Source organism: Hippoglossus hippoglossus, chromosome 6 (assembly GCF_009819705.1).
Source record: "Hippoglossus hippoglossus isolate fHipHip1 chromosome 6, fHipHip1.pri, whole genome shotgun sequence".
Taxonomy (NCBI): Eukaryota; Metazoa; Chordata; class Actinopteri; order Pleuronectiformes; family Pleuronectidae; genus Hippoglossus; species Hippoglossus hippoglossus.
The window spans coordinates 9,632,605-9,653,273 of NC_047156.1; the positions used below are offsets into that span (position 1 = coordinate 9,632,605).

The 20,669-nt window shown below is 42.3% G+C and overlaps 1 protein-coding gene across 11 annotated transcripts in view; it reads right to left on the reverse strand.

The window, feature by feature from the left end:
* shank3a (SH3 and multiple ankyrin repeat domains 3a) overlaps positions 1-20,669 on the reverse strand; it is a 171,871-nt gene that overhangs the window by 51,599 nt on the left and 99,603 nt on the right. For 8 of the 11 annotated variants that reach the window (XM_034588086.1, XM_034588082.1, XM_034588083.1 and 5 more), the window contains 6 exons: positions 16,554-16,631; positions 16,100-16,166; positions 15,009-15,238; positions 14,629-14,798; positions 5,604-5,785; positions 5,120-5,143 (listed from right to left, as the gene is read on the reverse strand). In XM_034588086.1, the coding sequence (XP_034443977.1) occupies positions 5,120-5,143; positions 5,604-5,785; positions 14,629-14,798; positions 15,009-15,238; positions 16,100-16,166; positions 16,554-16,631 (751 nt within the window). The remainder of the gene's footprint in view (positions 1-5,119; positions 5,144-5,603; positions 5,786-14,628; positions 14,799-15,008; positions 15,239-16,099; positions 16,167-16,553; positions 16,632-20,669) is intronic. The other 3 variants (XM_034588087.1, XM_034588084.1, XM_034588091.1) reach the window with 1 other exon arrangement.

The window sequence follows — 20,669 nt, forward strand, 5'->3', positions numbered from 1 at the left end:
CAGCGCTGAGTTGCACTTTGCACCTGTTGCTTGGTAACAAAACAGATGCATAAGCATTTTCTGTCTTAACAATAGCAAGCCTTGTAGTGAAAAATATTATGTATTGTGCTCCGTTTCATTTGTACAATCTACTGGCGCTTGGCCTTGTTCAAAAACACACGTACACATCAATGAACATATGTAGCTATTGTGAGAGAGAAAATGTGCACAGGAAGAGAAGCATACATTCAGACAATGGTTTGAACAGAAAGCTTTTCAGACATTTAGTAAACCAATATTAGTAAATGGCTGAGCTATACTGTGTGTGTTCCCAGAGATCATAACAGCAGTAAAAGCTGCTTTCTAGGTCTGTGTAAAGATAGACCTGGAGTAATCCATTAAAACCCAGTATATGTATGTGTGTTTGTGTCAGTATAGCTGGTCCAGGTATCCTCCAGTGCCCATAGCAGCGTTAATATTCTGCACACACTGGGTTCGGCCAAACCCCATTAATCATGTTTGTGAATGTCTAATCTCAACGTTACTTGCGCTGGTTTCATTTTCATGGCTGTCTGCAAGATTTATAATGGCGTTTGGAGAAGGTGGATGTGTGTGTGTGTGTGTGTGTGCAATAATACACTGTTATGGAGGCATGTTCTTAAATGTGTCACCTTGTTGAAGAGAAGAATATCCTGAATATGCAGTTAAAGCTCCTTGAGAGGGGGCAGCATGTCGACACACATCTGTTTCTTTGGACGCGTTTGTGTTCCTTTGTGTGTTGTGGCTATATCTGCGAATGTGTTGTTTTCTATGTGCGGCTCTAAATGTGTTAGGTTACAGTGGTGTGTGTCCTTGTTTGTTACCATGGTGACAATAAATGGCCTTTTAAAAGATGTCCATCCAGATGATGAGATCAGATTACATCAATGAAGAGAAAGAGCAGAACACAGGGGTGACTGTAGAAGTGGGATGCAAGGGGGTGGGCCCCATGGACCTGTTAATGGAGTGTACCAAAGTGATCATCTCTCACACACGCAGTTCATTCAGCTATCCTTGTTAGGACACTGCATTGACTTTCACTCATAGGGAACAGCCTAATCAAAACCTTATCCCTAATTGTTACCGTGACCAGCTCACGCCTAAACCAAACCTTAACCTAACCTTACACAGGACCTCAGAACTGAGGTTTTGCCTCATTAGGACTGAGCTTAGGTTCCCGTTAGGTCTATTGGTCGTGACAAGATCAGCATTTATACTAGAAAACGTCCTAAAGAGGTAACAAAAACGAGTACACACATGCCCCACGATACCAAATGCATAATAGTTTTGTGGTCCAGCGGCAGCGAGTGAGTGGATGAGCGAGAAGGGAAAAACATACCTGAAAGTTTGCTTAAAGAGCTGGATGTGGATGACGCTGCTAAAGAGCGAACAGCAGGACTGTTTGTCTAGACGAAGGCTGTCTGGAGACATTGGGCCTTATTCACTGTTCACTATTCAATATCTTTTAAGAATTTTCCTTAATTTGTTCTTCAGAAGTTTTCTAAGAAAAACTACAGATTTGTTTGCATTTGTCTTCTTATATTGATGAACACCATGTGTTTGTAAGTTGAAAGCACGTGTCAGTATTTCCTAATTAGCCCAGGTAAAGGCCCTGCCAATGCCCATATAAGGGCATGAGACTGAAAAAAGCATTTAAGAAGCCAGGAATGATAGAACAAAAATCTAAAGACGGCGCCGCACCGGAATCAAACTTTAAAAAGAGTTATTATATTTCTTAGTTTAGTAGTGAACATAAAATACCACATAAGCGATACATGGAATGCAGCTGCACGTTAAGTGAAAAGCTGTATTGGGAGAAAGTTGCATAATTGAAGTCAAATAAAAAGTTTGATCTAAGATTTGAAGTCAAAGTAAATCTCGTCGAACACAGAAGAGAGAGGGGAAGGGAAAAGGAAGGTGCAGAGTTTTCTGAGCGGGAGCAGCACATCATTGGAAACTCAGCACTGCAGGTGAATCCTCAGCTGAGCATCTGTGGATACTCGACCTGAGCCTGACGGAAACCACCGGGACTGGACATGCTGGGCCATCTTCAGTCAAAATAATTTGAATAATATACGGGTTCAGGTCCACTTGTTCGACACAGGGAGCACTGCATCCACAAACCTGGTGATGTGAGGTTGCATCTCCTGAACCACCTCACGTCTCAGATCAGAATTAAGAGTGTGCGTAGATTCTGTTCTTACATAAGAACATAGCCCCGATAAAACATTGGTGAATGTCAGAATCTTTGGAAAAACTGTACCTGGGTTTTAAGAAGAAATATCTTCTTAACAACAGTTGGTGCATGAGGCCCATTGATCTCAGACAGCAGAGCAATAGACTGACAATCACAGGGTGAAGACTAGGAGTTTTTCAAAGCAATACTTCATAATGGATAAAACACAACGACTCTTGGGACATTTATGTAGTCACTAAAACCAAAACAACCATTTAAGATCCATCTACTGGGTACTGGGTAAAGTACACTGGGGTTATAAGCTATGTACATCTATCAATGCTATTCAAAGTGAATATGAAGGATGACAAAGCAGAAGCATTAAAGCCTTACTTACACTTACACATTATCTCAGTCTCAAGTGCTCTTTTTATTTCCTCTCACTGCTCAATATTGTGAAAATCATTGGTTGAGATCACTAGAGGGAACACAAGACTGCAACATTTACATCATTTTCTTGTGGTAGCAGAATAATAAATAATTAGGTCTCCTTAATGATTTACTGTTTTAACCACTTTGCCATCCTTCTTTCAAAAGCTAAAAAGGAAGGTATTCATTTTACCTTCATCTTCATCATCATCATCCTCATTAACGTCATTCGTGTAATCTTCATCGTCCTCATTGCACAGGATGTCAACTATAGGGCATTAGATGAATTAATGCATAACTGATAAGAGGTAATTTAATTGTTCTTTCAATTTTTTTTAAATGTTTTAATAATTTTATATTTACAAAAGGCTTGGCTACACACACACATTTGACCAGGGACTTGCTACAGCTCTACTGCTGAGAGACACAGTATGTCTCCCATTAGAACAAAATCAATGGTGTTCATTAAACTACACAGTGTGACACATCTTTCCCTGTGTGGCATACAATACTCCCCGCCTCAACAGGCCACCGGTTGGATCTGCTAACAGGAGGGCTAATAAACAGTTATGCTAATGCTTACATACGCAAGCATAGATACTACCACACACATCTCTCTCACACAGAAACAACCACAAACACAGACAGACAGTTATTTAAGTAGGATTTACCCAGTCTGATCTCATCATACAGATGCTCCTCTGGTTTTGCTGGTGATTAACAAGGGTGTGAGGTCATCAACAGAAAGACAGAGATGAGGGAAAAAGTGACTTCATGTTTCAGGCAAGTGTGTGTGTGTAAGGTAAAGTGAATCATCAACATATTTCACGCATCAGAGTTAGCCTGAGGGCACAGACAGCATTGCTGATTACTTCACATGCATTCACATACGCACACACATGAACTAGTCTTGACCTCGATCGACATCCCTGAAGGTGATGGAGGTTCTGATTTGTTTGTCACCTTTATCAGGAGGATAAGCCAGGAAAAGATAAAGAAATATTTTTTTTACCGTCTCTTTCATTTGCCTTACCTCCTCTTGTCCTCCACTGCAAATGAGCCCTATTACTGTTAGCAACTCATCCATTTATGAATGCAGATTAGATCAAATGCATTATGTATCAAACCAAGGGTCATCCATCCCTTCAGGAAGTGGCCTCTCAAGCCTTGCCTCTCTGTACCAGTGGGGGTGGTCACTCCCTGATAGAACTACATGCACTACAGAGAGTTGGATTATCAAAACAAATCCTTTCCATAGAACCTGAACTGCTCTTTAAGCAGTTCAACAACCCTGCAGTCTTCAGAAATGTTCTTCTCACTTCATATCCCAGGACTACAGAAGCATAGTAAATGCAACAGAGTCATGGTTTGATGGTCAGTAATGCATAACAATGCCAGATGGTTTACTTGGCCAGGCCTTGGTGCTGGCAGTCATGCAACCGTAAGCTTGTTTCCTGCCTGACCAACATGAAAGAACTGCAAAACCAGGGGTATGGATTTGGCTGCACCAACAGAAAAGCCAGTGACAGCAGATCCATACAGTAGATGGAGGCATGGCGTTGAGTCATCACATTTCTGATAACATTTGTGTCAACAACAGCATACATCACAATTTCAGACAATGCCACCTCATTCAGATTTGTTCAACAAAAACATGTGTGATTTGTTTGGTCTAATATTGGTTAGTCTAATATTAAAACAGTCACCTGTTTTAATAATTCTTGGTCAAATGACAGCAGAGTTTCCATAAAACAGAAAATACTATACGGAGGCATCAAAGCATAAAGGAGCAGTTCTGCTGGTGAGGGTGTGTGAGGACAGAGAGGCTGTGACACAGTAAACGTCTAGCGAGTGGTGGGAATACTCAAGTACGTATCCAGGCAGAGAGAAGGACTCTTGTCACTGGGTTTACACTACAATTTATGTTGTTTGCTACTGAACAAATAAGAGGAAGAAAGAGTCTGAGAGTGTGTATGTTCATTAGTGGGTTATGGGCACTCCAAATTGACCCTTTACTTCCTGTGCTTCTGTAGATCTGAAATGAACATGAGAGGTCTCAGCAGGAGTGCGGCCCCCCCTCTTCTCTCCAGCCTTTCTAAGGACATGAGGGAACTGTTCTATAAAGTTAATGTGGGTTTGATCCACGTTGATGTATGTGATGGGGCAGGATGGAGGGTGTGTGGGGTCAATGTGGAAGTGGGAGTCTGTGGACAGGTGATAAGAGGAGAGAGAAACGTAGTTCTATGTTCAGGGAGAAGCACTTTCACAGAGGAAGAAGGACAGTGGTATGCATAACAACGATGAAAAGCAAACAGGGACCTGTTTGAATTTGCATGCCCTCTCCTTGAAGTAATCACAGATTTATACTGAGATTGTAAACACATCTCAAGTGGATTCAAACGGGGCCAAGAACTGACTGCTACACTGCAGGTGCAGGGTTGACACACTGAGATTTACGGGAGAGATACAGGGTGAGAAGAATATTATGGAGTTTACCTTCTACGTCATTAGAGTCATAGTCTTGAGTGAAGCATGGATGGAGACAAAAGCACACACACAAACATATGAAAGCGAAGCCACGACACCTCTATGTAGAGCACAAAACAGCATATTTACAAAGTGAATGAAATGGTAATTCACAATGTCAACTCAAATGACACTGAAATGACTTCCAGCTTTAAAGATTACATAACCGCTTTGCAGCGAAAAATCATAGTGAAGTAATGGTGTGCTTTGTATCTGAGAAGTATGAGCACAGGAATGTCTGTTTATTTTATTCTGCAACAGACCCAACTCTGGCAGTCATGTAGCCATGGACGTCACAGTACAACTGAAACATCACTAGTGGTGATGACAGAGAGCTGCTGTCATGCTATGAAATATAGATTAGTGGCGGTGGTGTGAAAAAGTAGTAGTTACAGTAGTAGGTTAAGCAAGGGGATACAATTTGTAGTGAGGAATATGACAGTAGACATCTTACCTTTGACCCTCTCTCCACGGTTGAGTTGGATTTCTCCCTCCCCCTGTGGCGTGTAAGGCTTGACCACGATGAAGGTACGTCCTGGGACAGCACTGTAGAGTTTCCGTTTGGGCCCACGGGGGCCTGTCAGCGCTGGAGGTGTGTGATGAGGGGGGCTCGGATCTCGCTGCACTGAGCCGGGGCTGTAAACAAACACATATGTTACTGTGGTGATTCCAGGGAGCTGGTAACTGAGGCCCGTGGTCACTGACATGGTCGTCAGGGGGACAGCAACCTGGTGGCTCCCCCCGGTTGTTATGGTAGCCAGGGAGGGAATCATAAACAAGTCCTGTGCCTGCCGATCAACAGTCAACAGTCGGTGGTCCGTAGGAGAGTCCTGAGAGGAGAGTACACTCCTCCCATCCCCCCAAACCCCCCTTCTTATTCCCTTCTCTTCCTTCCCTAATGGCACAGAGAAAATCCTTCTTGCTCCCTGTTACCCTCTCTCTTTTCTATCTCTCCCCTCTGCCCAGCATCATAACCAAGGGAGAAGCAGAAATATTTAACGGTAAGAGGGACTGCACAGTTTCTATCTCTGTATGGGTCTGATCCGTCTGGAAGCCCCCCTTAGTCAGACACATCTCGAGTTGGGGTTCCAGTAGTAGCCCCCTCCAGAGAGGGACAGAGATCTCCCGTGTGTCCCCAGTTCCAGCTGCTCCAGGCAAGACTACAGATCTTGCCTCGTCCTTGGGTCCTGGTTCTCCTGCTGTGGAGGAGAGAGGCTGGATCTACTCCCCGACTCCTGCTCCTTCTCCCGGGAGTCCCGCCGCGTCTGCCTCTCCTCTCCCCTCCACCCCTCACACACGCACACTCGCTCACACACACTCTGGCAATGCTGCTGTTACTGCTGCTGCGCTCCGTGGCTCCCCTCCCCTTTGACGGCTCGCTCACACTCACACACCACAAGCCCTCTATGTGCATTCTAGCCGTGTGCACAGGCACATACACAGACAGCCACCCCCCCTACTCATGCTAAGATTGCACCTCCGCTAGCAAGCATGGCATACGCCACTACCAGCATGTCACTAACACATCGCTGACATACACATACGCGTCCCAGAGCACAATTGATCTCCTCCTGCCTGTCTGCCTGCGAGTGTGCATGCGCCATGGCTCCCTGAGGCGGGCTGTGAGAGTATGTGTATGCGCGCTTCTGTCTGTGTTTGTGTGTGTGTGTATTTGCATGCTTGTGTGCAGTGGGGTGGGGGGGCAAAAAGCTCCAACCCATTTGGTTTAATTGTCGCCCCTCCCTCTTTCGCTTTGCCTTCAATCTCCTCCTCTCTTTCATTCTCTTGCTTCCATTTCCCCCTCTTATCCCTCTCCTTCTCAACCTTTGTTGGCATTGCATCTTCACCGTCTCTCTCTCTTTTTCTCTCTCACTCTCTGGTGGTGAATTCTAATACAACAGCAGAAGAGCTCCGCCTAGTCTTCATTCATCAGCACGTTGCATTCAGTATTATTCTGCTGCTTGTGTAGAAATGAAAGCATACAGACACACACACCTATATAAACACACAAGTGACACACTCTGATCATTCACTGTAACAAGTGACTTGATTATGCAGTGAAATGAGACTTTGACATTATTCACAGCGACATTTCCTAGAAAGACGTTAGATCTCAGGAAATCTCTAAATTGAACTAAATAACTGTCTATCTACCTTTTAACCTTTTTCAGTCTTGTGCCATTCCTCCACTTGTAAGTTATATCAGACACTTCATTCTTTCATTCACCTGATTCCTGTCTCCTGTGCCCTTTCCCCCTTTCCATCCCTATGTCCTCCCTGTTCCCTTGTTTCAAGCCTTGTTTGTCTCTTTCCCTTCCTAACTCTCTATTGCTTTTCTTGCCCTCCCCATCTCACCCAGCCTCTCTTTCTCTGTCCCCCTCTCCATCGAAACAACGGCTTGCTGACGGCTTTCCAATTACCGCAGGGACTGAGGGGCCGGGATGGCTGCCGCATGTTAATGTCGGAGCCCTGGCACTGAAAATCAGCAGCACACAGAGAGGAGATGGAGAGCTGGAGGAGTAGGGAGATGAGGCTTTGTCAACGTGACACACACAACAAAAAAAATGTGTTCTCTTAAAGGTCATCTATTTCAATGATCAAATCAGCCTCCTCCACCGGCACACCTTTGCCACCTCATATATCTAGAGGTTGAGAGGTTGTGTACACAGCCTGACCCCAGTTGCTCCCTGTAGCCTGGATGATAATCGTCAGATTGACACCCTATCAAGCAAAATGGAAGCAAGCATGATTATGTCTTTGCTAATTTCACACTGATGCAGTTGTCATTTACCCGCGCCCATGTTTAAGAAAATGCACTTGTGCCCTTCTGAATGCAGAGAAGTGTTTTTCTACCTTGCAAATCCGCAATTATAAAAACATTCTGCCAAGATTCAAGTGCACCCGGCTTTGGTCTATTGCGTGTTACGGGTGTTGGTGGGTTCAGTAAGGTGAGTGAGAAAAATCCTTTGCATTAATGCAGTGTAGAGAACAGCTGTCGATGGTTTGATAACAAAGGCTGGTTGTTCCTTCTATTGGCTGTATCTAATTATCTTGAAGGCAGGCCTAAATCAAACGTGGCTGGTGTCAGTGTGTGTTGTCTCTGCAACCCACTGACAGTACTTGTCAAAGATAGTTTGAGAGAGAAGCACCACCACTCTGTAACGCATATGTACAACTACGAGTGTTTCCGCAGTTCCAACAAATCCAACAAAGTGAGACATCTCAGCGTTTCACATCAAGTCACTGTTATTGAACTTTCAGTCAAATCAAAGCAACACATTATGCTTACACAATTTTATATTAATGGGCCAATGATATAATAAATAATAAAAACGTAGTAAAGAAACCTAAACTACAGTTCTGTTATTTCAGTGTTAATGTGTTAGTGTAAGATATACAGGCTGTTGAATCAGCATATAAGCAATGTAAATTAAGAGTAGGACTGACATTGGTTAACATGGTTTGGTATTGGTGCCAAAAAGATTTAATCAGTTCATGACTCTTATTAAATAACAGGTTATAAATGTAGTTTTGTTATGGCAGAGACACTTGTTAAACAGTGTGTGTTTGTATGTTCCAAGGTGTGCAAGGTCAGCAGAGGTGGTGTGTTGTAGGAGGAGATCGTGGGTGGAGGGGGTTTTGATTCTGCGCAGTCATCACTAATTGATATAGGACACGCCCACCTACCAGCTAGTTTGACTTGAACTGACCCTACTAATGCCTTGACTATAGCGATGTTGGCAGCTGATCAGGAAGCCTCTTGGTTCAATGTGTGACACACGCTCTTAGTCGTTGACATGAGATTGGGCCATCTGACATTGCCATTTCAGCAAGGGATGTATTTTTTCCTATAAGTAACACATGAGTGTGTCATCTAATGTTTGGGGTTCATATTCAGTTAACATGATGGTGAGTCATGCTGCATTCGACACAGAAGCTCTTATTTCTGCCTCCTTTTGTTTCGCTGCATGGATTTCTCTTCTCTTTCAATGTGCCTCATTAAAAGTAGCTTGTACGCGATACAGATGTAGGATGCATCACAAGTACACACAAGTACACACAAAGTTCTAAGGCAGACTATTACAAAAGCTGTGTCGTTTCCTAGGACACCAGCCCTGCCTCTGTAACGATGGCAACTGTCAATAAAAGGAGAGAAAATATAGCCAACAAATGAACTGATAAGTCAATAATATGAACCTGGAACACTTAAAAAACATGGATTATTGATCCAATTGACTTCTTTCTTCTCTCATCTTACACATTTTAATAACTCGCTGAAAACAGTGCACTACACATTTTATCTTTCAAATAAAATGGGGGTTACAACTTTTAGGTTTTAACTTTAATCAACAAAAATTTACATAAATATTTAACGAAATATTTATCATTTAACCCAAATTGTGAGTTGCACAAAGCAATCAAGAGCAAATGCTTGTGTCTTCCTGTGTTTTCAAGATTGGAGCAAACCTGAGATTATCACAGATAAGACGTCCCTTATCAGAAGTCTTTAAATCAATAATTTGAGCATTCCAGCTCTCAAATACTTGATTAGGATCAATGAGCCAGACAGGTTAACATTTGAACAGCTCAATAATGAGTCAAGCTGCGTCAGTTAGAATGTCAAAATCTATGAACTCCCTACATAGCTCTGAGGATGCAACAGAAAATGTCATTAAATGCCATTTTCGCAGATGCTATCAAACTAAGCGGCTTCAGTGTAGCCTCCCCTCACATGACTGCATTGCTGTCTCAGGTAAATGGCTTTTTCCTCAAATAGCCCAGCTCTCTGAGGTGAGATGAGCCCATTACACCCAGTCATAATCAGCATCACACTTTGCATCCTAATGATCGTCAGCTTGCCTTTGCTTTGCTGCACTTGTATGAAAATATGCTCTCTCATTCTTTCTTGTCCGATGTGGGAGTGTTTATGGCTATGAAGGAGGAAGAATAAATATGCAGATTAGGTTTAGCAGAGAATCTGAAGTAAAATTAGAACAAGGGTCAATTGGTTTGACCAACAGATAACTCGAAACTCCACCTCAATCAAAGAATGGGGAGGAGGCTGAGATAAACAAACCACTTAGCTCATATGGACAACAGTTGTTTGCTTTGGCATTTTTTTCAGGGTGTGTTGTGGGTTTGTGGAGGGAATATGGGGACACAGGGCCTTGCTCTGAGCCATCTGTTATACATAATTAATCCCCAACTGAAATTAAGAAATTTAAGTGTTTTATGGTCTTGCTCACAATTGTGTTAATTTAGTCAGTGACTAGACTACCCAACTTTTTGAATCATTTAACAATAACCGTGACAGATGTAGTTTTGAAAATAAAAATGTACCTGTAAAATCTATTTTTTGTTGTTAAAAAAAAGGAGAAACATTTGATAACATCTTTGATAATCTCTGAAACTAATCTTGACAAGCAATAAAAAGGGGGACATTGATGAAATATGACTCAAACACACACAAGTGTTTTTGATTTAAAGACTAAATTTAAAAATAGCTACCAACTTATTTCACAAGGTGTAAGTCAAACAGACTCAGTGATTTACAGGTGGAGGAGGTATGCAGTGATGTAGGAGGTTGACTGTCATGGTAAAAGGGATCTGAGCCTGAAGCGAGGCCCCTGAGTTTATCAGTGCACCTACCTTCACCTGTGGTCATACATTCTGGGAACTGACAGAAAGCAGGAGTTCATGGATACAAGGAGGCAAAGTTAGTTCCCTTCCAAAACTTCCTGGGCTAACCCTCAGGGACGAGGTGAAGGGATTAGATATGCAGAAGGCGCTTCATGGACAGATCAAACTGGAGGAGACCCCCAGGGTAAACCCAGAACATGCTGTAAGGATTACATTTCAAATCTGACCTGGGAATACCTTGTAATCCCCCAGGAAAAGCTGAAGGATGTGTGTGAAAAGAGACAGTAGAGCTAACGTGATTAGCAAACTGTTACCATGAACTGGTCCGGAATGAGTGGCAGAAGAGGCTGAAGATAAGATGCCAGAGTTATCAGCATATTCTGGTTCTGTCCTGCAGTGACTGGCCTTCACCATATTGTAAACCATGCACATCCACATTGTTTGATGCATTCTGACTTTGAGCAATGCTTCAATCAGCTGTAAATCTGTGCTGCGTGACATGGCTCTATTGTTGATTTATTGTGTGTGTCCAGGCCCAAGCAGACAACATCAGTGTTTTAAATCACCCTCACATAAGAATTATGATTTACACAGAGCAATACCACTTTCCCGTGTCCTTTGGTTCTGATGTTTATTCTCCCCAGGTGAAGCAGAAAAAGCCCAACTCTGCATCTTCTCCCCCTCTTTCCCTCTATTCCTGTCCTCCTTTTTCTCTGTGTACCTCAGCCCTTTGGCTGTGTTACACCCCATGGATAATCTACACACCAACAGCCACTGGTGTGACTAATGCAAAGAAAGAGGGAAGAATATGAGATGAGGGAGAGGTGAGGAGAACAGCAAATAAGAGAGAATTAAAAGGTGAAGAAAATGGGACGATGCTTTTACATCACATGAGGGGTTATGATACATCACAGCGGCAGGCAATGACAGTTCTCTGGCTCAGTGAGTCCTCCAGCTAGCACCACAATCTCACATGATTCAGACTGAGTAGATGTTTGAAAGGTGTAGCGTCTTGTGTACAAATCCCCTCATCAAAATATCACAATTTCTCAAACTGATGCTGTCAAGACACCGTGCTTTCTACTGAAAATCACTTTTTATTGATGGCACTAGTAGCAATCACACAGCCAATTAGCTTCTTATGACAGAGGAAATTTGGGTTATTCAAAATAAAATTCTGCCATATTATCATTCAGTGTTGTCATATCTGATAAACTGAATCAGTTTGAGTAATTGTTATCAAGTTTTGCTTTAATCTGCCTTGGTTTTATTGTTTTTCCTTGATTAAGTGTTACTATGCTACTCTGACATATCTGTATCCTCTCCATTGTCTCTGTCTAAACTTTCCTGGCCAAGCTATTGAACCCTGACAGCACTGCACACAACCGAGGTGCAAGGGAAGGTAAATTCCACAGGAACATGCTGGAGTCTGCTGCTGAGCGGGCTGTTGACTGGCCAAGCTAATTTCACACTCCCCTGGTACCCATGATGCCTCCAGAGTTACCATGGGCATAAACAGAAGGTCAGGGTGAGAAACAGAGAGCAGGCGGGAGAAGTGAGAGAGAGAAAATGTTCAAGGACAGCATCAGTCTCACTTGGGTGCAGGTTCTGGCCATTGAGACCAGCTGCTCGTTTTAGGCTTTTTATACATTCACCTCACCTTAGTACTTGGTGTAAGGCTAATGTGCACAGAGGAACAAGGTCTAAACTCCCTGTGTACAGAAGGCCATTTAGGTCAGGACACAGCAGACATACCAAACCTACAAGAGTCCATTTTCTTTTTCAGCTCTTTCTTTTTCCCTTTCTTCAAACTTGAATTATCAAAATCAAAACAGTGCCAGGTATCTCTCTCAGTGAACGCTGCTGCCAATGTAGTGCAAGATGGAGCAGAAGAAGAAGTGCTCACTCTAAAGATACACATGATAGAAAGAGAGGAAGGGGGTTTAATAATGCAGTGTAAATTTATGAATGAACCAAATTCACTTCATGTAACTCAATTTTAGATTGATCATTTCAGAGCTCAGGTTTCTATGGTCTGACATGTGCACGTTACATGATGTAATAAAGGATGTTGACTGCTCTGAGGCGCAAAACCTTAGATTAATGGCACCGTTTGTATGTGTTTATATGAGCGCGTACAAGAGAGAGGATGAGAGGTAGAGAGAGAGAGGTAGAAAAATAGAGAGGTAGAGAGAGAGGGAGGGAGGGAGGGAGAGGGAGAGAGAGAGAGAGAGAGAGAGAGAGAGAGAGAGAGAAAGGGGCTTTGATGGATGGAGTAAAGTGACAGAAGAGTATTAGAGGAGAGGAGAGTACAGCTGGAGTTGGGCTGTAATGCAATTCCCCTGTCAGACATCAGACTGTTTCACACAAACACTGGCATCCTCATACTGTCAAATCATATTAGCTGTGTTATGTATGTAAGTGATCTATCTCTGACAAGTTATTATTATAAAAGGTGGAACAAACCACGGTCTCTATTTTACTGATCTATGCACGTGGTTTTAAGCGAAGGGCACATATGTATTTAAGGCACAAATACGCTTTTGCTAATTTAATGGCAGAAAAAAAGTGACCGCATCAGGCTCAAAAGGGTAGTGTATGCATGTACGCAAGTTGCACACCTGCCTATGTAGGTACATTACAGTCTTGATAATGTGCCCTTAAAAACAACCCTGAAACTAGACCAGTGTTCTAAGGAGCAACCGCTCTGCTGTCTAAAGATGGCAATGGGCCAACAATGCACCTAAACAGACATCTTTTGAAAACAAACTCACCCATGGGTGCACAGATGGGCGCAGTTTCATGAACAATATATAACGATGTGGGTCTTGGACTGGAAAATGACAACTGTGTTGGTCTACGACAACATCAGATTTGGCACCACTATGTGCCAGGTGTAAGGCAGAGCCCCAAGTGTCAGTAAACTACTTCAGTCTTTCAGTCTGAGATGTGATCAGGGCCCTAGTTCACTGTTCAGTTTGTCTAATGGTTCAGTGTACAAGGGAGGTGGATTTATGCATCAACCGAGTGACAAGCTGTTTTGAGTGGCACGTCCAATGGCATTGCCCATAGCTCTAATTTCCAAAAGCGTATCAACCGTCTCTCAAACTCTTTTATACAAACTGACTGAGACAGAGACAGAGACACACACACACACACACACACACACACACACACACACACACACACACACACACACACACACACACACACACACACACACACACACACACAGCTTGTGAGGGCATGTGCATGTGTCTAAATATACACATTGACATGTACAAACACACACAGATTTTAAGTATGTTATTTACCCTCTGTCCTTATTGCAGGATAAATGCTGCATTTCAGCCCAGATTGTTACATTAGCAGACCAACTGTCTCTGTCAGAAACACCTGGCATAGACAAACCCTGACAAGAGCAAGGGCCACACAATGGCTACAACAAATTGTAAGACAACTCCTAATGATCAAGGTTTCAGTTCACCACTATACATCTAATCCAGAATCCATTAACGTACGGCACATTTTCATGTTCAGTTCATGTTTATCTCCACCATGTGATGCGATGCAGAATGCTGCCTCGTGACTAACAAGTGACTCAGACCACCACATGGGGCTTTTCTGAAATTAGGTTTAAATATCAAAGTAGGTGCGTGATCACAAGGCCACACAGATTGTCTATTTAAAGTGAATAGCTGCCAAGACTGGTAAGTGTGAGGCATTGAGTGGGAGCTGGAGGAAAAAAATGTGCTTCTTCATAAAGATCTCCCTAAAAAGTTAGTTTAGAGTTTAGATGGGTAATCACTGAAGTTGAACTGAGGTCAAACCTTACAGACCTGAGTCTTCCACGAGGGCCGTGTCCGTGAGGGTAGCCATGGCTGTGGGACCTTCTGGGAATCGGCTTGTCCTCTTCATGCATGTGGTGTAGTGAAGGCGAACGTGAATGGGAGGATCTAGAGCTGCCGGTACTCTGGAGACTGCTGTCAGGCATCTCGCCATGACGGCTCTGACATACAGCATAAGAAGAGAAGTATCACATGCATGTTTATAATATTGCAATTGTCTTTGTGTAACATATAATATAACAAAATATACAAAGGAACCACATTAAAGAGATTATGTCAAATCATCCGTCTCATTTTCTCCTTCACTAGTCTCCTACTCATTCATGCTAAAATATTCACATATAGATAACAATTCAATGGCTCCATCTCACCTCTCCGAAGCTGCTGTGTTGCTGCCCGAAAGCTGGCAGACTGCGCAGTGAGGGGACAGGGGAGTGACCCTGGCGGCCGCGGATTTCTCGGGGGGCCTGACTGTGGATGTGATCGTGGTCCCCGTTCAGATTGTTGTCACTCGCAGAGCGGAGCAAGGAACGTGGCGAGGGCAGGGGGCCAGCAATCACACGTCGACGGTTGGTGTAGGAGGGGGTCTCCCTGAAAGGTACTGAGAGAGAGAAGACATATGAAGGCCTTGACCACCTCTTAACAGCCTCACCACATCATGTGGAGCAGATGTAATGACCGGAATGCTGTGATGGGAAATTACTCATCTCAAGGTCACTGAAATTAGCTCGTTAAAGATCACTAATAATTCACACAAACCTGGCTGTAGACTGCAATTCCTTTTTTTAATGACTTTACACTGAGAAAAACTAAATGCATGTGACACAATGGATCCGGGGCTGATGGTTCTGCAGCTAACCCTTAGAGATGAGATTATTAAACTGCAGTAGTCTTATCAATTCTCATAATTTAATATTGACCACTGAAGAATGAAAATCCAAAATAAGAGGAGCGATTTAATATCCTTGATGACAGAAATACTGGATTCTTATTGTATCTGCAAATTAAATATTCTTATGATGAAACAAAGACTTAAACCAAAAATAATTGTTTGTTCACACGTACATTACCGGCTCATTGTCTGGGTAATTTAACCTGCATGCAGTGTAATGAGGGAGGGGTACAAATTTAATATAAAATTAATATCTGAAATCTATTTTATGATATGAAAAGAAGGGTATTACAGTCTATCAACACTAGATGGCAGAGTTTTCTTGTTCATGTCACAGAGAACCACAGCAGGGATCTAATAAACACCTGAGATGTTCTCCACATTTCTTTCATTTCCATCTCCTTCATTTTCACACACCTCAGTGTTCAACCTGTAATCACAGAGACTCTCCACCGTCTACCCCTGACCATTCATCTATCTGATGTCTCCCTGACACCACATTAACATTTGATCTAATGAAACACTGACAGTGGGTGTTGGTGTTCAGTACTACCACTGCTTTAAACTTACCAACGTCTGATACTTTGTGGACTTTTATGATTTCAGCCAGATCAAAGTTTCCTGCGATGATAGCCACCTGGAGGTAGAAATAAGTGAATTTAAAAACATTACATTTTCATCTCTCACTCTCCTAATAAATGTTTTATACATTCAGTACTTTGTTGTATCAGGTACATAACATCTGTGTTGTGTGGCAAATTTCTGGGCACTGTGTGGACTACACAAACAAGCTTTGATCTGCACAGTGTCAGTGTCAATTTTTTTCACAGACTTTGTCAACCAGAACGTCTGGAGTTCAGACACTGGCCACATTGGAAATACAGAGATGGAGGGAGCTGTTATGTGGCTTCAATTTTAATAGCAAGATTAGGACCTTGGCCTTGTTATTCAATCCATTAAGCTCTGACATGTCAGGTATGATAATACACAGAAACACACTGTGGTCGTTGGATACCGCACACACCTGAAAGGCAGTCTGGCTGTTGTAGTTCTTCATCTCTTTATTGGCCCCTCGGAACAGGAGAACTCGTGTACAGCTATCCTGAATACAACAGACAGATGTATGTGTTTGAAAGTCAGAGGTTATCGAATGGACAACACGGATGAAGCTGGGGACTAGGATTTGAAAAAATATTCATAGCGCTTCTGGATATCTGTCTTCAAGGACATTATTACATTTGCTTTTAGAGTAATCCTACATTGCTGATTGTCATTTCTTTTTCAGTGGATCGAGATTAGAGATATCAGTCTTTTTCTCTTTATGGTTGTGAAACTAAAATCTCATATCCCAGTAATTTCATATCCAGATGACGCTACATATCATAACTCGTTACTCACACCTTTTCTCAGCTATGTAAATTGGATCCATGTGTTTGCAGATGCAAATTGTAACAGCAGCCTTTATCTCCTTCCATCTTCATGATTCTTTGCCATATGGTGTTTTCTGGGCAAAATATTTTTTGTTTTGAGCAATCAACTGTTCTTTTGTGGCTCACATCTGCAAAGAAGTGCTGTTTGAGTCTGTTGTGGCGTCTAAGACATAATTTGCAAAGTTTTCTAGTTTGTGTTAGACCACCCCATGTCAACAGTAGCCCCTCCTTTCAGTACGAGCTGCTCATTTTGTTGGAGCCAAAAATCTCATGACAGACATTTTTCTATTGTCATGTGGTATGTATTATTATGTTGCACAGCCGTATCTGCCCTTTTCTCCACTGTATGCATCTGTGTTGCACTGATAGGCAGTCAAGGAAGAGAGGAGATGCACACAAGATTCTCTGTTCAGTTGCATTTTTTCAATATCAATAATAAGCAAATTTACATTGAATGACAACCACCAATTTTCATTCCATGATACGTCGTGAAACTGGTTTACCCCTGAAAACCTAAACCTCACCTCATGCCAAGATTAAAACATGTCTTCCCTTAAAAATTCTATGAGTTAGGTTCTAGAGATAAATCTTTTAATCACATGAAACACAAATAAGAGGGAGAAAGAAAACAAATGAAGGACATAGAAATGGACGGTCTTTAAAAAGAGACTAATGTCCGTCAGAAAATCAATTGTTAATCTATAACTAAAAGCAGCATGTTGGTAAAGGAAAAAAACACAAGTTGAAATTGGTTTCATATGGGATACACATCACAACAAGACCAATCAGTTGACAACCGCACATTCCTCTCTCTTGTGTATACTGTCATATACATTGCCATATATATTGGTGTGTAAATGAGCACAGGCGCCTCTGGCAAAAAAGAGCCCAATAATAGATTGATAGACATGGTTACATGTCCATGTACTGGCTGGCTGACGGTCGATATGTAATTTAACACTGAGAGCAAAATTAACACAACTAGCCTTGCTCCCCAATCACAACAATGACTCTGGTGACTACCGTGACCACTGAGTCACTCATTCAGGGGCACACATGGAGAGATTGATTGAGTATGTGGTTCAGAATATAAACGTCCATGTGGCTTTACTCATCAAGCTGGGTATAACTCATGAACCCCACACATATTACATTTTACTGTATAAAGCTAACACTTCTGGTAAAGTGTGTGGTGCTGTGTCTGACTGCCCAGAACTGAGCTAGGTGTATAAATACCATGGTGTCGACTAGGACACGGAAAACCTACATGAACCTGCACAGCCCATGAAAAACATACAGTTGATAGTGAAGACAAGAGGCTTTTTGTAAATAGAGTAGGTCCTATGAATAATGCATCATTACTCCTGCTGCTACAAGCCTGTACCACCATTAAGGCTCTTAAACACCTAAAAACACCTACGGCTGTTAGCTTAGTTAATTGCTAATTAACCATATATTATGCAGTTTTAATGCACAGCTCTCGCTCTCTCTCTCTCTATATATATATATACACACACACACTAAAAAAAAAAAATACTTTGTATGCTTTACAAAGACAAATAAGTCAATTAAAGTTAAAATTCTACAAGGAAAAAGGATAGAGAACAATACAAAGGTGAACTCATGTTAAGCACAATAGCTGAAAATAATATCCCCTTAGTCTTGTCCATTTGGGGGCCGTTGGCATGAATCTCAGTCTCTCCGGCTAATTCAGCTCACAGGAATGAAAGAAGCAAGGTTAGCAAGATGCCTTATGTTTCATAACACATGGATCTTGATAGGTTGAGAAAATAAAAGAGATAATAAAATAAAATAAACAAAATTACACACATCTTTAACCGTGGAGATATTTTAAAATAAATGGTTCTAGCACCTCAACAGCTATTTTCTTTTGGTGTTTTTTGAATTTCTCATCGCACATAGTATACACACACATGCACACATGATGGCCAGTTACAGTGTGGGTCATCCGTTTTACTCTTCTCTCCAAGGCCTCCTATAGGAGCTCCTTTAGAAAACCATTTCAGGTGTCCCTCCATTGATTGCTAGATTTGATTACTCCGGTCAAATAGGAATACATAGTAAATACAAGTCAAGTGTTTTACACTAATGATGTGGGTCAGTCATGTGAAAAGAGTGTGACAGATGTTCCTCTCAGTGGTGTTTAATGTGCGAAGATTCCTTCCCTCATTAGAAATTGACGTAGCAGAATAAACATCCTCCGCTGGATGTACAGCTTGTGTTTACATTGAATCATTCAAAGGACAAGCACAGACTGTACATACACATAAATTACAGTTAAGTGGTAAAGTTTAAGGGCATACCTCCACCGACAGAGACACATCCCACAGACACTCAAACAATCCAGTCTTCAACCAATCCTCTAAACTTAATAAGCCTTTGGTAGAAAGCTCGTGGCATGGGGTCTTGCTAGGGGTTCTTTTGTCCACGGTGTTGCAGTTTACTGAACATTGCCAATCAGAGAATTTAAGGAGGTTCTCAGAAAATTGTCACGGTTGTGTAAAAACGTAATCAGCGTTTCTCAGGGGCCCCCCTCTTAGCTCCAGGCTCCAGGCAATAATCCTGCTTTGACTACCCTGTTCCAACGACCCTTCTTAAGAGCTGAATTCTTCCCCTTTAAAGTGCATGAAAAGCAGTGACGTATCTCATCAGCTCACGATAGAGTTTAATTGGTCTTACTGATTTCTACAGTTTGAGTGTCAACTCTCTTTAATTACACTCATTATTGTGTTATTTCTCAACCGTTAGTTCAACCATTTCCCATGGATCGATCTGCCAGTTAAAGGCCCCTGACATTCACTGCTGCTGGGCACATCTGCCAAGCTAAAAGACCACTATGTAAATGGACAGCTAGATCTCAGAATTGGGACTTTCAGACCATTGATCAGGCTTTTTTTTTTTGCTGATTATGTAATTTTGTCATCCATCCACTCACACCATAATGTGTCCGTCTTTGTGACACAGTTTTTTTCTGTGTGGATCTATTGATCAGTACCACTTTCCTGGTCAATTCTACCAGTCCCTGTCTTTCTGTGATTGCACATAATCAGCCGAGCCAAGCCTGTTTGGAGTTTGCTGGAGCCCTGCTAAGACGAACTGTTTCTGGGATCAATCAACTCAACGTGGTGTTTGGCTTCCACTGGCAGGATAACGGTCTTTAGCACCCAAGAGCTGGGGCACGGTCCATTACCGGGGTGTGACTTACAAGAAGCTCTAACTGTAAATTAAACAATTCATCCATTCACTGTATGACTGTATCGCCTCCTGCTCCACAGACGCACAACTCCTGGCCCTATCCCTTCACAGTGAACTGGAACGTGTAATGACTTTGGTCACGTGGATGTGTTACAAATGACTTGTATTAAGTATTGATGTTGTGCTTCCCAACCACACAAACTTCCTGCCTCCCTCCCTCCCCTGAGACTTTGGTGTTCCAGTCCAGTTGAAGCAGGTCATTCCTCATGAACGGAATTAGCCAAAGTACGCAGATAAAATTAACTCACACACATGCATGTCAAGATTTTTCGCTTCGTTTGTATCACACTTTTAATGTTCATGAAGTGATCACTTAAAGTATCAAAGTATCAGCAAAAAGCCTCTCACACAACTCCTGGTGACAAGTTCCTCTGTAAGGAGCCTCTGATAGGACTTTGCTGCATATTTTAAAAATCATGACATGAGTAAGGCGG